General features: G+C 50.2%; 1 protein-coding gene across 2 annotated transcripts in view; it reads left to right on the forward strand.

Moving 5' to 3' along the window:
* The window catches only part of ASZ1 (ankyrin repeat, SAM and basic leucine zipper domain containing 1), a 210218-nt gene that overhangs the window by 81265 nt on the left and 112449 nt on the right, over window positions 1–16504 (forward strand). For both annotated transcript variants that reach the window (XM_088456208.1, XM_088456216.1), the window contains exon 5: window positions 2183–2294. In XM_088456208.1, the coding sequence (XP_088312334.1) occupies window positions 2183–2294 (112 nt within the window). The remainder of the gene's footprint in view (window positions 1–2182; window positions 2295–16504) is intronic.

Consider the following 16504-nt stretch of genomic DNA (forward strand, 5'->3'; position numbering starts at 1 on the left):
CCCCATTGCTGTACAGAGGACGTGTAGGTAGTGCACGTGATCAAAAAGAAAATAATTGTGTTAAAATAAAAGTGATAGAAGCCAAAATAAATTCACGCTGTGACTCTGCTGTTCCTCCCTCAGTAAGAAAGCTCTCCACCACCTCAACACCCTTTTTGTGTGGGATGTTCGTGTACAATGCCTGTACATCACAGGTAATAGATAGTTACTGCATGATTAACTGAGAACTTTACTAGAAATGAGTTTGGTGCTGTCACAAATGTTTTATATGGGGCATCAATCAGTATGTGTAAAGTCAGGGAGCTGCTGGAGAGATCTGTAGAATCAGTGAATATTATCTAAAGAAGGGTCTGGCATGTCGGTAGCTGTATTAGATCCAGTTAACGTTGAATCTTCTAGTGCTAAAATATAGGACAACTTAAAATGGGTTCACTAATTAAAATCAAACCTAAATAAAATCTACCTGTATAGACCATGTAAAACCGTATGATAATGGAAAATAATCTAATTTACAGTTATATTGAAGTCCTGCATTATCTTTCTGCAAAGTGTTCTTAAATTATTTGACTGTACAATTGCACCGTAACTGTTGGGAAGATTATTCCATGGATTTATGACCTTTCTGTTAAAAAATAAATTAATAAAAAAAAAATAAAAAAAATCTTATTACTTCGTGTTCGCTTTCCTCAATCCAAATTTAAAGTGTATCTAGAAATTCTCTCATGCTTAAAATGTTGCCTACCTGAACTCTATTAATACTTCTGATTTAGTTGAATGTTTTTATAATATCACCTATGGTCCTTCTCTCCTCTAAGCTGTAAATGGAAGTATTTCCTTAAACGTTTTGTTATGCAGCCTAAGCATAATTTTAGTAGCCCTTCTTTGAATTTTAAATATTCTTTTAATGTCTCTTTGGAGGTAGATCATAACTGAAGTGTAAAAAAAGCAAAAGGGTGGAATTCAGTTAGTTCTGTTAAGTTAATGGGTCCTAATTGATCGTCTGAGGCTATTCAATTAGCCCAATTTTAATGGATTTCTTTTAGGGTCTCATGAAACCCGAACAGAAATCCCTGATAAGTTTGCAGTTAACGGGTGAAAACACTAGTTAACGTATAGGTCCGTGAACTTTTCACAGACTTTGTGTGATAATGCCCATTAACTGCACTTAATGGCCCTTTTTAGCACACTATAAAAAGGGGCTCAGGTGAAAGTGTCTAATTGAATAGTCTCAGTTGATAAATACTGAGGCTACCCCCCTTTTTCACCCATGCAAACTTAAGACTGATTTTGAATTCTCCCTTAAAATATTTTACTGCTTCTAAAATCTCTTCCTATAGAACAAAGTATTCTAAAGGCTTTTCCTACTGCTCTCTTATCTTCTGAAACTTTCCCCAGGGTCTCTTTCTGCTCCATGGGAGGTTTACGTCTTCCATGAGCTTGCCTTAGGACACCTGCATTATGGTTTGACAGGTGTACCGCCCCAGTCAAACTCCCCACCTGCCACTGTGAACTGGTGCCTGCCGTCGCCATCCCTGGCTGTCAATCAGATTTTGATACTGATTGATAGCTGGGTGGTGCACCCTTGACAGACCTTGGGGAGAACACTGTAGTATTAAGTTAACTGATTAACTTAGCATTTTCTTTAGTCCTTAGTGTTTGTGAACATGTTGTAAATGCTGAGTATGTTGATATCCATTAAAGATCTCCACTCAGAAATAGATGGTGGGCTGCCATCAAATAATACTCCTTTCACACTGCATTGCCATGTCGCACCCAGGATTTTGTACACTGGTCCAACCCCTTTTAGACTGGCGGCTTGACCCAGTTTATTGCCAGGTCGATGACGTCACCGCTGTCACGTGCCGAGCTGGCGCTTGGAGATGAGATCAGTCAGGATGCCAACGGTCACAATACTGACAGCGGCATCCTGACTGTCAGAATACAGACAGATTGGAGTGGTAAGTATTAAGGTTAGGGTTAGGCTGCAGGGAGGGTGGGTTAGGAATAGGCTGAAGGAAGGGAGCGTAGGGTAAGGGTTATAATACTTACAGAAATCGAGTGGGATTCTGGCTGACTGGGTGCTGCTGTTGGTATTCTGACCATCTGCATCCTGACTGTCTGGATCCTGTACCCAACCCCTTGTTAGTCTACTTACATATATTTTCTTTTCTTTTTTTTGTAGGACTAACATGACTGCACTTCTGCTTGCTGCTAGAGCAGGCCACACTCAAGTGGTTGCACTTCTGGTTGCCTACGGGGCGGATATAAATTTACAAGATAAGAATGGCTTTACAGTAAGATGCATTTAAATATTTTCACTAAACCATACAAACTGCTTCTTCCACAAATCAAGTTACTGCATTAGCTTTTCAAAACTTTAAAGGTTAATAATCTTTTTGGCCTTTTCTATTGGAAAAAACAAAGATAAAATCTTGTTGCGCTAAACACTGTAAATATGATAATATAATAGTTGTCTATAAATGGTTTGCTTGTCTGTTATTCCACAGGATACTTGGAACCATATATTTGATAAAAAATGTTTTTCTACTTCAGGGTCCATAGGGTATCCACAGGATACCTTGGGGTATAGGCGATGGCGGCAGACATCCAGGCACCACAGAGTTAAATTTTCAGCCTCCCAGGATGCACTGGGGTCCCTCCTATACCCCGCCCCCGAGCCTCAGGCCACCCAGTTTTCGTAGGTGCCTGGCCGGACCAGTCGCACCGTACAGAGGGGGGTCTTTTTAAGGCCCCTGAATATTTCTTCGCAGCTGTGGCTGCACAACTAGAGTGCTCCAAGCATAGGACAGTCAGTATTGACGTCCATGCTGTCACTCCTACACCCCGCCGGTACCAGAACGCCGGTACCGATCCGGGGATGCTGGTAGGTAGCTGGGGTCACAGCTAGCGGTGATCCCCGGCTACCTGGACTGTGGCCGGATGCACGGGGAACAAGGTAAGCGGCGGGGTCCCGCGGTGGGCACCCGCCGGTAACACAGTCCTGTTTGGTCCCCAGGCAGGGGGCTCCCTGGGGACCGGCTGCGCGTGGGGCCAGGTACTGATCCTGCGCCTTCCACTAGACCACCAGGGACAGCGGGCCGCAGCATGTGCGGTACAGCGCGGCGTCCCAGGGGTTGATAGCACGCCAGGGGAGAACGCCTTCCCTGTCTCACAGCCGGCGTCTCCCCCGCTGCACAGTGCCATTCCACAGCGGTCTGAGCGGGCTGTGTCAGCGCTCCTCCCCCGGGCCCTGCCTTCTCTCTGCTCCTCGGTGGCCGTTTCTCACTACATGTGCTGGGAATGACAAACGCTGCTGGAAGCTGATACAGATGCCATTGCGGTCCGGGTCCCCCGCATACCTCTCCTTCAATTAAGGTCAGTGTATGCAGCACTGTTTCCTACCAGGCTCTGGTCTGTGTAGTTGATCGCAGTGCCTGTAATGCAGGATGTTATCTGTGCATTGTATGTGACTTAAATGCTAGCGCTGTTTGCCTGTACTTTCATTTCTGACTGTCGGCCTTTTCCTATCCCTGTTCTTCTGCTATAGCCCTTGCGGTGCGGTGTCGCAGGGTGTTTATTACCTCACAGTAAACGTGGTTTTTCTGTGTGGGAGGTCACATACGCTCCGTTCACATTCCTCATGTCGGAAAGTGAACGAGGATATCCTCTTCCAGCTATAATGTACTGATATCATGTGCAGTTAGCGGAGGGATATGTAGACGCTGAGGGTTTATGGAGGGCATGTTGTATTATATATCACGCCCCATTTCTGTCACTATGCCTGCACAAAAAAGGGGACCGCCCTCGGCTGGCTAAAATGCTTTCAGCCTTTGTGGGCAACGCCCCCTGCGTTTCCCCAAGGGGCTATCGCAGCCTGTGGTGGTCTCATCACATGCAGGGGTCCCTGGACAGTTGATGGTACCCCAGTGTATCCTGTTTTTCGCCCCCCCCAGGTCTCGCAGGAGCCTGTGTGGGTGAATTTATTGTCCAAATGGTATAGCACCTGATGGACGTTTTACAGAGGGAGTCACCATTTCGGCCTTCTAAACGGCCTTTCGGGTCTCAGACGGGTAAAGACATGACGTCTGATGACGGTGACATTATTGACTTTTTCAGACACGAGCCCCTTAGTGCAAATGAGGCGTAGTCTGGGTCTAAAGTCTATATACCTGGCCTTATACCGGCAGTCCGTGCGGCTTTGGTTATTACATATCCCCCGTGGCTAAATCCAAATATGCCGCCTTTAAGGATAAGGGTGTTGCCACTGTAATTGCTCTATTTGGTCAGGTGGATCATTTAGAGGAGGCGTGGAAAATCCGGGTAAGCGGTTCCAGCCTCAAAAACGGTTGACCTTTTGCGGATAATTACATTTCCGAATGGGAGTTACCTTTACGGGTAGATTCTCATGTTACACGCATAGTGAGGAGTGCTACGTTGCCCATGCCCTCCAGGTCCTCTTTGAAGGAGGTTCCAGATTGCAAGGTGCAAATATATCTAAAATCCAATATTCCCTTGCTGGAGGGGCTTCCAGGCCGGCTATGGCCGTGTGCTGGGGGGCCAGAGCCATGGAACACTGAGTAGGTAACTGGATCTCTGCACACTGACTCTCCAGCAGAGCAGGTGGATAGTGGCAAATTCTCAGAGACTTTGCCACGTTCATAATGAGACGGTCTTACATATAGCCTACTCCTTTCCAGAATCTCCTCGGCAGCAGTAGCGGCTTGCCGCTCCCTGTGGTTGCGCTCTTGGAAAGCAGACGCAGATTTCATTTGGAATGCTTTGCCTTTTACGGGACAAGTCCTGTTTGGCCCTCGTCTGGACGCAATTGTGGCCCTGCAGGCAGCAGCTACGTCTGCGTGTCTGCCATCGGCTACAGTCCCATCAGGGTCTGGGACTTTGTCTTTTCGGCCCTGTGAGGCCAGGGTAAGTCTAAAATACAGCTTTCCAAGACAGACAGTAGCCAGGAAATCTGCTCAGCCATAAGAACAGGCTTGGAGTACAAGACGTCCTACTCCCAAGTTGGACTATAAGCCTTCAGCCTCACGGGACGGGCCTCCTCTCGGGAGCCCCCAGAGTTGGAGGCCGGCTTCTCCAGTTCGCCCAGTGCTGGTGTCTGACCACCACGGACACTGGGGTAAGAGAAGTATTTTCTTGAAGGTATGTCCTTTCCTCCCGGTAAAAGCCTCCCAGAAGGTTTTTCGTTACAGGTCTTCTGTCAATTCAGGACAAGGCCCTGTAATTTTTGAGGGTGTTACACTCTATGCTCCAGGCAGGAGTTATAGTACCTATTCCGTTGCCCCAAAGGGGAACGAGGTATTACTCCATCCTCTTTCTGGTACAGACACCCAATGGGTCTTACCAGGACATTCTCAACCTCGAATCCTTCAACAAATTCTTAAGGGTTCCTCGGTTCGGGAGAGGGACCCTGCATTCCATCATTCAATGGAGCCTGGGAAATTTGTGGTGTCGTTGGATATATTCAGGGTGACTACCTGAATATCCCTCTTTTCTTAGCACACCAGTGTTTTCCTCAGGTTTGCAGTGGTCGATAAGCATTTCCAGTTTCTGGCATTGCCCTTGGTCTGGCCTCCGCGCCTCACGGTTTACCAGGGTCATGGTAGTTATGGCAGCCCACCTGCGGATGCAGGGGGTCCGCTTGTTACCCTATCCGAGTGACCACCTGTTGTTACCACGGTCTCCAGAGATACTTCAGTGCCATATGCAACGGACAATATCTGTGTTGCTACGATAGGGCTGACTGATAAACTGGAAATGGTCCTCTCTGATTCTTCACAGAGGATGCTCCATATCCCAACATCTGAAGATCTTTGTGATTGAGGAAAAGATCTCTGCATTACAGGCAAAGTTACGCAGTTGCCTGCAGAGTCGCCGAGTGTCTATTCACTTGGCAATGTGGTTCCTGGGTTCCAGGATGTCGCTGTTCGACATGGTGGAGAGTACCCAGCTTCACTCTAAAGAACTTGATCCTCTCCGGATGGGATGGGTTGCCCCATAGAATAAAGTCAATAGGCTTTCCCCGGAGGTTTGTCTCTCTCTGGCCTGGTGGCTGCAGAAAGCTCACCTAAACAAGGGGCACCCCCTTTGGGATTACGGACAGGGTCCTTCTGACGACGGACGCCAGTATCCGTGGCTGGGAAGCATGACGGGTCCACACTTGTTCCAGGGCAGGTGGACACCAGTAGTTTTTGCGCTTCACATAAACATCTGAGAACTCTGAGCAGTATTCAGGGTTCTCCAGCATGCAGGACAGGTCCTCCACGGAAATACCGTGCAGGTACAGTCTGACAACGCCATCATGATGGCTTATGTAAACCACCTAGGAGGTTCCCAAAGTCAGGCGACACTAACAGTGGTGTCCCGAATTCTGGCTTGGGTGGAAGGCTATATCCCTGCCGTCATCGGCAGTGTTCATTCAGGAATCCTCAGATGGAAAGCAGGCTTTCTCAGCCGTCAAGACGTGCATTCAGGGAAATGTCCTCTTCATCAGGAGGTGTTCAGTCTTCTGATGAACAAGTAAAGCCTTTCAGAGATGAGACTCCTCTGATCGACGTAGGTAGGTCCAGTGGACCTTCCAAGTTGTGTACCTCGTCCCTCCGTTATCCCTTCTTCCTCCAGTAATAGCAAGAAGGAGGCACGCTCCTGCTGATAGCTCCAGCGTAGGCCAGATGGCACTATTACTCAGATCTTTGGAGCCTCTCAGTTAACACTCCGAAGCTGTTGCCTCTACTCCCGGACCTGTTGTCTCAGGATCCTAGCTGATACCCAGACCTGGGTTGTCTGAGGTGGAGACTGCCCTCTTAAGGTCTAGGAGTTTTTTCCAGCTCTATAGTTAACAGGGGCTGTGTCCATGCTAAGAGCTCGGAAGTTTTTATCTGCAAGAATTTACCATTAGGTATGGTATACTTTCAGGTGTCGCCCTAGAGGCTAGGCTTCTCGGGTATTCCGGATATCCAGAGGTTGGCTTTCCTACAGGTGGGCTTAGATAACGGTCTTCGCCTTGCTTACCTCAAGGTGCAGGTTTCTGCCCTGTTAGTATGGTTTCAGTGTAGGATTGCTACTCTTCCTGATGTCCGCACCTTTGTGCAGGGTGTACGTTATATTCAGCATCCCTTTGTTCCACCTGTGGCTCCTTGGGATTTGGCTGTGGTCCTTAGGGCTCTCTGAGGACCGCCATTTGATCCACTGGGCTCAGTGGACTTCAAATGGCTTACGGCTAGGACTGTATTCCTTCTGGCTCTTAATTTGGCCAGTAGGATCTCAGAATGGGAGGCTCTGTCATGTAGACCTCCCTTTTTTCTCATCTTTCCTAGGAACAGGGCAGTGCTTGCCTTTACTTCCCCAGTCCTGTCTGCTGGTGAGGCCTATTTGGCTGTGGTACGGGCGCTAAGAATTTAAGTTGACCGTACCAGTCCATTTAGGAAATCAGACTCTCGGTTTTGTCCTTTCTGGTTTCCATAAAAAGGGTTGGCCTGCCACTACGCTAACTTTGGCAGGATGGATTCACAGGTCCTCCTGTTTCATCCTCTATTAAAGCTCTTCCACTAGGTCTGTGGGTCCTTCGTGGACAGCTCGACGTGGCGCTTCAGCGGTGATTGGCAGCCACGTGGTTATCTGTCCATATTTTTGGTAAGGTATTATGCTTTTGATACCTTCGCCTCTCAGGATGCTTCCTTTCGGCGGCGGATTCTCCTTACAGCACAGGAGCGTCCCCACCCTTAAAGGATACTGCTTTGGGACATCCCCAAGGTACCCTGTGGATACCCTATGGACCCTGAAGTAGAAAATATGAGATATGGTAAGAACTTACCCTTGTTATCTCTATTTCTACGAAGTCCATAGGGTTTCACAGGACTCCCGCCCTGTCGCACCTGTACTGCAGATGGGCTTTGATCTGGTCACCGGTTTCTCCGTCTCCTTCTGGTGAGAATGTGATTCTTGTGTGTTCCAGACTGTCTTCTCTCTCTTTTTTGCTCCTGCTCCGGCCTATGGCTTGTTACGAAACTGAGTGGCCTGAGGCTCGGGGGCGGGGGGTATAGGAGAGGGACCCCAGTGCATCCTGGGAGGCTGAAAATTTAACTCTGTGGTGCCTGGATGTCTGCCACCATCGCCTATACCCCAAGGTATCCTGTGGAACCCTATGGACTTCGTAGAAATAGAGATAACAAGGGTAAGTTCTTACCATATCTCATATTATTAACCACATCAATATTAAATATACACACCTAACAATAAATTGAAAAAAAAAGTAGTGCCACAGGCAATTACTGACTTATGTGAAATCTGTATTAGATGTGATGAAGCTCGAGCATATAAGGTTACTAATGTAACACTGAAAAACCAAGGTTCCACAACATATGTTAGAATACTGTATATCAGTGGTTTTGCAACACTGTTACTAAGGGCATTAACCAAGTCCCACAGACAAGTGAACTAAGCAGCCAATCTTCGCTGCTAGTAATAATGTCTCACTCCTGGTGTCCCAGGGTGAAACAATGTCCACACTGATGATAGATAAAACTAAATGGGAAAAATAAAATAAAATATACAAGGACGACCTTTGAAGGGAATCGTATGAATGTCCGTCCTGGTTCAGCCTGCCGATTGCGATGCCGTGTGCTGTGCAGCCGCGGCTTGGTATGCCAATTCCTGTTGCTGAAATGGTAAGCGGCTATCGTATACCTACACGTGTGGTGATCCGTGCAGTGTCTGTTCAATTTCAGCTTACCATAGGTTGAGAGGCCGCGGCTGGGCAATGCCAATGACGTGGCTGTAGATAAGCGGCTGTAGTATACCAGGTATCGGCGAACTCCAGATGGTGTCCGTCAGCGTTCAGCGCCCGAAGAAGTAGTAAGTGTGCAGGTGTTGTGGATACCTTGCTTGCCTGGATGACGTCAACGCGTTTCGTCTCGCAAACAATCGGGACTTTCTCAAGACTGTTACTACTTTGGGGGTATACGATAGCGCTTACCATTTCATTCACAGGAATTGGCATACCAAGCCATGGCTGCACAGCACACGGCATCATAGCAATCGGCAGGCTGAACCAGGACCGACATACGATTCCCTTCAAAGGTAGTTATTCTATATTTTATTTTTCTACTTCAGGGTCCATAGGGGGTCCACAGGGTTGACCTTGGGGTATAGCTGGATCTGGATCCACGGGCACCACGCAGTTAAAGCTTTGCTGCTCCCAGGATGCACTTGGGTCCGTCCTCCTCTATACCCCGGCCACAGGCACCTCAGTTTTAGTTGGTGCCCGGCCGGAGTTTGGTCACCCTGCGCAGGGGGGCTGCATAAGCAGCCCCTAAGCTTTATTTATTTTTAAAAAGAAGATTTTATTATTTTATTTTTACTGTCTTCAGAGCGGCAGCATCAGACTGTCCATCTGGGCGTCTACGCTGCCGCTCCAACAGCCCCGCTGGCGCTGCAACGCCAGTATTGATCCGGGGATCGCAGCGGGACCCCGGAGTCAGTACTAGCGTGGCTCCGGGACCTCCCAAGGACTGCTGCAGGACTGAAGGGGCCAGGTAAGCCGCGTGCAGCGCTGTCAGCACTGCGCGCGGGGAATAATGCAGTCTTCATGCCGCCGGTCTCTGGGGACAGACCGGCGGCGCTAGTAGCGGCGGCGGGCTCCCCCACTATGTGGAATACCCCGCGTGTCTGCTGACCTCCAGGGTGTAAGACCGGCGGGGAACCGGCTTCCCTGGAGGTTTTCATACTAGCAGGGGAGTTAGCCTTCCCTGCTTCAGTGCTCCTCCCCTCAGCCCAGCGCGCCTTCTCTCATGCGTGCTGGCATCGCTGGGCTGTTATCTCCTGACCACTCCTCCTCTGTGCTCTCCGGCGACCATCTTCAGGCAGCATCGCAGAGCTCCCAGGCAGGCTTACAGTGGACCAGTCCCCCTGCGTACCTCTCCCCTGATCAGGACGGTGTTCGCAGCGCTATAGCCCTCCCAGACACTGAATCTGGGAGGTTGATTGTAGCGGAAGGTGCAGTGAGTAATACTTCTCTGCATGGTATGTGACTTTTGCTAGTGCTGCTGTCTGTGCTTATTTTCTACTTAGTCAGCTTTTTACCTATCCCTTTCCTTCTCCTACGTCCCGCAGGTGCGTGGGGGAGGGGTGTTCTTTCCGTGTACCTTACATATATAAATCTACGTATTTGTGAGGTCCGTCACATACTGCGGTGTGCTCCTCAGTACCATATTGTGGGCTGTTTGGGTTGCATACTTGGGAGTGCGTGGGTGTTATACGCCTTACCTCGTTTCAGTGAGACACTTTTATTGCAAAAAAGTTTGTCATGTCTGATGAGGGGAATGAGCGCTCCGAGGCTCCTGTGTTGTTTTCCTGCCGACGCTGTTCGGCAGGGGTTGACGGGGCAGATTTGTCTCAGGACGGTCTGTGCTGGCGGTGCCAGTTGGTACCTGGACCCTCTAAACCCCCAGTGGCGCAGGATCCTCCGTGGGCGATGTTTACGCAAGTGCTGGCGTCAATCGCGGACCGACTTGCGGTCCCGACTGCGGCCCCTTCTAGGGCGTTGCCCCAGCCTACCATCCCCCATTCCCCGGGTGTGACTCGTCTGGTGCAGTCTCCTCCCGGGTCTCAGACTGTGGGTCCTTATGCGGGTTTGCCGGTATACGTGCAATCCCCCACGGTGCCGCAGCAGTCGATGGTACCTTTTCAGGGGTATCCTCAGGCAGTACCCCCGCCTTGGGTGGACGTCCTCTCCAGCTCTGTTTAGAGTCTGGCGGCTTCGTCATCGGCGTTTCAAAATATGTTGCACAATGATTTGCCCCCACGGGCGTCCAAGCATTCCGTTCCGGCTTCACTGGCGGCTCAGTTCTCGGACACGGACGTGTCTTCGGATGACTGGGAGATCCATGAAGACTCTGACTCGGATGCTGGGGCCCAGGAGATGGAGGCTAAGTCTTCCATTAATGTGCCGGCATTGGTTAGGGCGGTGCGGGCCATTCTTCACATTGAGGAGGATGTGCCCGCCCCCAGGTCAAAATACCCAAATTTTAAAAAGGCCAAGGTAGCTTCGACGGTTTTTCCCCTGTCCGATCAATTGACGGATCATATGGCAGGGGCTTGGCAGTTGCCCAGCAAGAGGTTCCAACCGCAGAAGCGGTTGGCTTCGAACTATCCGTTTCCGGAGGCTCATTGCAGGAAGTGGGAAACTCCTCCAGCGGTGGATTCCCACGTTACCCGCTTAATTAAAAGCGCTACGCTGCCTTTGCCGTCGATCTCCTCCCTGAAAGATCCCACGGACTAGAAGGTGGAGACTTGTTTGAAGTCTATCTACACTCTCTCTGGGGCGGTGGCCCGTCCGTCCATGGCCATCTCTTGGGTGGCTAAGGCCATCGAGAGCTGGGCCAATGCTTTGGAGGATACCTTTCCGGAAGATGCTCCGGAGATCCAGAGAGCGTTGATAGGTCAAATGAGGGATGCGGCTTCCTACATTGGAGAAGCATCGTTAGATGCAAGCCTGCTAACCTCTCGGGTGTCGGCTGCAGCTGTGTTGGCGCGTCGGTCCTTGTGGCTGAGGTCTTGGAGAGCTGACGCTGACTCCAGAAAGGGGCTGGAGGCCTTACCTTTTAATGGGGAGTTGCTGTTTGGTCCAGACTTGGACAAAATTGTGGACACTCTGGCTAAGTCTAAAGCAGCCTTCCTCCCTTCGGCTTCTGCTCCTACCAAGGTACGGAGCTCTGCTTTTCGGTCCTTTCAGGTTCAGGGCAAGGCCAAAGGTCAGTCCTTCCCGAGGCAGTCGACGACCAAGGCCGCTTCTAAGCCCAAGAAGCAGGCCTGGAGTGCCAGGCGCCCTTCTTCCAAGCGGGAAGATAAACCTTCTGCCTGATGGGACGGGCCGACTTCTTCTATTTGCCCAGTGCTGGCACAATACCACCACGGATGCCTGGGTTCGAGAAGTGGCCTCGATACGACCAAGTCTTTGCAGATTCAGGAAGCTATAGAGTCCTTGCTGACAGCAGGGGTCATTGTTCCCGTTCCTCAATTACAACGAGGGACGGGGTACTATTCTCTGTTTCTGGTGCGGAAACCCAATGGTTCTCATCGCCCCATCCTCAACTTGAAGTCTCTGAACAAATTCCTCAGAGTTCCCAAGTTCAGGATGGAAACATTACTTTCCATCATTCTGGCGATGGAACCGTGGGATTACATGGTGTCCCTGGATATCCAGGACGCCTACCTCCATGTTCCGATAGCACTTTCGCACCAGCGGTATCTGAGGTTCGCTATCCTTCAACACCATTACCAGTTCCGGGCGCTACCCTTTGGTCTCTCCACGGCACCGAGGGTGTTCATGAAGATTATGGTGGTCATGGCCGCACATCTTCGGAACCAGAATGTACGGCTACTACCGTATCTGGACGACCACCTGTTGCTGGCGAGTTCCCCGGAGGTACTGCTTCAACATCTCCGCTTGCCTGTAAGCGCACGGGTGGCTGATAAATTGGAAAAAGTCCTCCCTGATTCCATCTCAGCGGATGGTTCATTTGGGAGCCCTGCTGGATTCTCGTCAGTAAAGGATCTTCCTGACCCCGGAGAAGGTCTCCTTCCTGCAGCTGAGGATACACAGTTGCCTGAGCAGTTGCCGCTTGTCGGTCCATTCGGCTATGAGGGCTTTGGACTCCATGGTGTCAACATTCGACATGGTGGAATTTGCCCAGTTCCATTCCCGGCCCCCGCAGGGGCTGATTCTATCGGAATGGAACGGGTTACCTCACCGGATCCACTCTCAGTTGCTGGTGTTGTCCCCGGAGGTTCGGCAGTCTTTGGCTTGGTGGCTTCAGACAGCTCATCTGGTCGAGGGGCGCCCCTTTTGGATCCTGGACTGGGTCCTGCTCACGACGGATGCCAGTCTTCGGGGTTGGGGGGCAGTGACCGGCTCGTTGTCACTTCAGGGTCGTTGGTCTGCGAAAGAAGCTCTTCTTCCCATCAACATTCTGGAACTGCGGGCAGTTTATCGGGCCCTGCAGTCATCCGGTCCCGCTCTTCACGGAAGGGCGGTTCAGGTGCAGTCCGACAACGCCACCACAGTGGCGTATATCAACCACCAAGGAGGAACTCGCAGTCGGGCAGCGATGTCGGAGGTATCTCGCATCCTTGCTTGGGCGGAGTGTCACATTCCAGCGATCTCGGCAGTCTTCATTCCCGAAGTCCTCAATTGGGAGGCGGACTTCCTCAGCCGTCACGACATGCATCCCGGGGAATGGTCGCTTCACCCAGAGGTGTTTCAGCTACTCGTGGACAGGTGGGGGCTGCCGGAGCTGGACTTGATGGCCTCCCGTCACAATCACAAGTTGCCCGTTTACGGGTCAAGGACAAGAGACGCAGGCGCCAGTCTGGTAGATGCGCTGTCGGTGAAATGGACGTTTCACCTGGCGTATCTGTTTCCTCCGATATCCTTACTTCCTCGGGTTCTGCGGAAATTCAAGCAGGACGGCGGCACGCTCGTGCTGGTTGCTCTGGCGTGGCCCAGACGTCCTTGGTACTCCGATCTGAGGTGTCTCTCCATCGACGCTCCGTACCTTCTTCCTCAGCGTCGGGACCTGTTGTCTCAAGGGCCCTGCCTTTACCCGGATCTGGGTCGGCTGTCTTTGACGGCGTGGCTCTTGAGACAGCCGTCTTGAGGACTAGGGGTTTCTCCAGTTCGGTCATTGGTACCATGCTTAGGGCACGCAAGCCTGCCTCCGCACGGATTTCCCACAGGGTGTGGCGCACTTACTTTCAGTGGTGTGAATCCAGAAACTATGATCCTCAGGTGTTCCGGGTTTCCAGAATCTTGGAGTTCCTTCATTCAGGTTTGGACCTCGGCTTACGCCTGGCCTCTCTGAAGGTTCATGTGTCTGCTTTGTCCGTGTGGTTTCAGCGACGGATTGCTACACTACCGGGTGTTCTCAGGATACAGCCTCCCTTCGTGCCTCCTGTGGCTCCTTGGGACTTGGAGGTGGTGCTACGGGTCTTGCAGGGTCCTCCTTTTGAGCCTCTTGAGGTGGTGGACCTCAAGTGGCTGACGTTCAAGACCGTTTTTCTCCTAGCAATTGCTTCTGCCAGGAGGGTGTCAGAGTTGGGGGCGCTTTCCTGTCGCCCCCCTTTTCTGATTTTTCATCAGGACAGAGCGGTGCTCCGCACTCGTACTGAGTTTTTGCCCAAAGTGGTCTCAAAGTTCCACATTAATCAGGAACTTGTTGTGCCAGCTTTTCAGCCACCTGATCTTTCAGCTGGTGAGGCTTCCTTAGATGTAGTCCGTGCACTTAGAATCTATGTGGATCGGACTGCTTCGGTTAGGAAGTCGGATTCTTTGTTTGTCCTCTTCGGTTTTCACAAGAGGGGTTGGCCTGCCAACAAGCAAACGTTAGCCCGTTGGCTTCGTTCCGTTATTTGTGAGGCTTATGCACAGGAGGGTTTACCTGTGCCAGCCTCTGTTAAGGCTCATTCCATTCGTTCTGTGGGTCCCTCTTGGGCTGCTAGACGTGGCGCCTCCGCTGTTCAGCTATGTAAGGCGAGCACTTGGTCTTCAATTCAAACGTTTTTGAGGTTCTATGCGTTTGACACCTTCGCCTCTCAGGATGCATCCTTTGGGCGCCGGGTACTCCTTCCAGCACAGGAGCGTCCCCGCCCTTAGTTGAACTGCTTTGGGACATCCCCATGGTCAACCCTGTGGACCCTGAAGTAGAAAACAAGAGATATGGTAAGAACTTACCTTTGTTATCTCTGTTTCTACGAAGTCCATAGGGTCCACAGGGCGCCCACCCTGACGCACCTGGCTTCAAATGGGCTGTGTGGCTGGTCACCGGTTTTCCGTCTCCCATTTCTGTGAGTATGGTTTCTTGTGTGTTCCAGTCTTCCTTCTCTCTGTTTAGTCTCCTCCTCCGGCCTTAGCTGCTTACCAACTGAGGTGCCTGTGGCCGGGGGCGGGGTATAGAGGAGGACGGACCCAAGTGCATCCTGGGAGCAGCAAAGCTTTAACTGCGTGGTGCCCGTGGATCCAGATCCAGCTATATACCCCAAGGTCAACCCTGTGGACCCTATGGACTTCATAGAAACAGAGATAACAAAGGTAAGTTCATACCATATCTCTTGTTTTATCTATCATATGTGTGGACATTGTTTCACCCTGGGACGCCAGGAGTGAGACATTATTACTAGCAGCGGAGATTTGCTGCTTAGTTCACTTGTCTGTGGGACTTGATTAATGCCCTTAGTAACAATGTTGCAATACCAATGATATACAGTATCTAACATATGTTGTGGAACCTTGGTTTTTCAGTGTTACATTAGTAACCTTATATGTTCAAGCTTCATCACATCTGATACAGGTTTCACATAAGTCAGTAATTGCCTGTGGCACTTATACACACCTAACAATAAATATAAAAAAAATATATATTATCTAATATTGATGTGTTTAATAAACATTTTTTATCAAATATATGGTTGCAAGTCTCCTGTGGAATAACAGACGAGCAAACCATTTATAGACAACTATTATATTATATTTACAGTGTTTAGCGCAACAAGATTTTATCTTTTTGTTTTTTCTCTAGAGACCACGGTCTCTGGGGTCTAACTGAATCCCCATTGTTTGCAGCATAAACTGAGTTGTATTTTGATTCCCTTATTAGTAGTCCACTAAGCGCCGGGATTTGCAGTTTTTATTGCTGCCTTTTTTCCTTTTCTATTGGAAATAAAGAATCAGACTGTTTTGTTGTCTATCACCAGCCTTATATTCACTGCCAATGGAAAAAAATCTATTTCTCCTTCATTCACTAGGGGACACTGGAGACTAAAGACAGTGGGGTATAGACTGTGCTAAGTGGGAGCTGGAACTTTGTTTTAAGAAGTGTGACTAGCTCCTCCCCCTCTATACCCCCTACAAGTCCAGTCTTCGTTTGTGCCCAAGGAGAGCTAGATGTGTTTTACACGCCTCAGGGTTTTATTAGTTATAAGCGCTGCTGCGCAGAAGATTCAATTCAAGAGGACAGACGGGCAGTAGCTGCACTGCCTGTCTGCGTTGATGGAGCTGCGGGGGGGACCCGCTCGCAAGTGCACGCACTTCGCCTGGGGTCCCCGACTGCAAAGACCACAATCTCCACTTAAGAGTTCCGCATGCCGCTGCTTGCAGTGCGCATAGCGGACCCCCATCAGTCATTACCGCCGCCGGCAGCATAGCAGCTCTGAGTATTAACTTCTAAAAGGAGGTGTATTCAGCAGCTGGCTGCTCTGACTAGCGGGGCAGCTGAGTAGCAGATATCACACAGCGCTATATGTAATTAGCGCTCTTATAGTTAAAATTGAGCGCCATGGCAGGAGGACAGAGCTTAGCGCCAGAGTCCTGCTCCTTCCTCCCAGCGGCCCCAGCGCTTCTTTGGAAGTGTGCTGGCGCCCATTACACAGAGGGACACTGTCTACTTTATGAAAAAAACGCTGCTGCATGAAACTGGTAGCCGAACCTAGATCTGTA

Source organism: Taudactylus pleione, unplaced genomic scaffold (assembly GCF_031769625.1).
Source record: "Taudactylus pleione unplaced genomic scaffold, aTauple2 ptg000041l, whole genome shotgun sequence".
NCBI classification, from domain to species: Eukaryota; Metazoa; Chordata; class Amphibia; order Anura; family Myobatrachidae; genus Taudactylus; species Taudactylus pleione.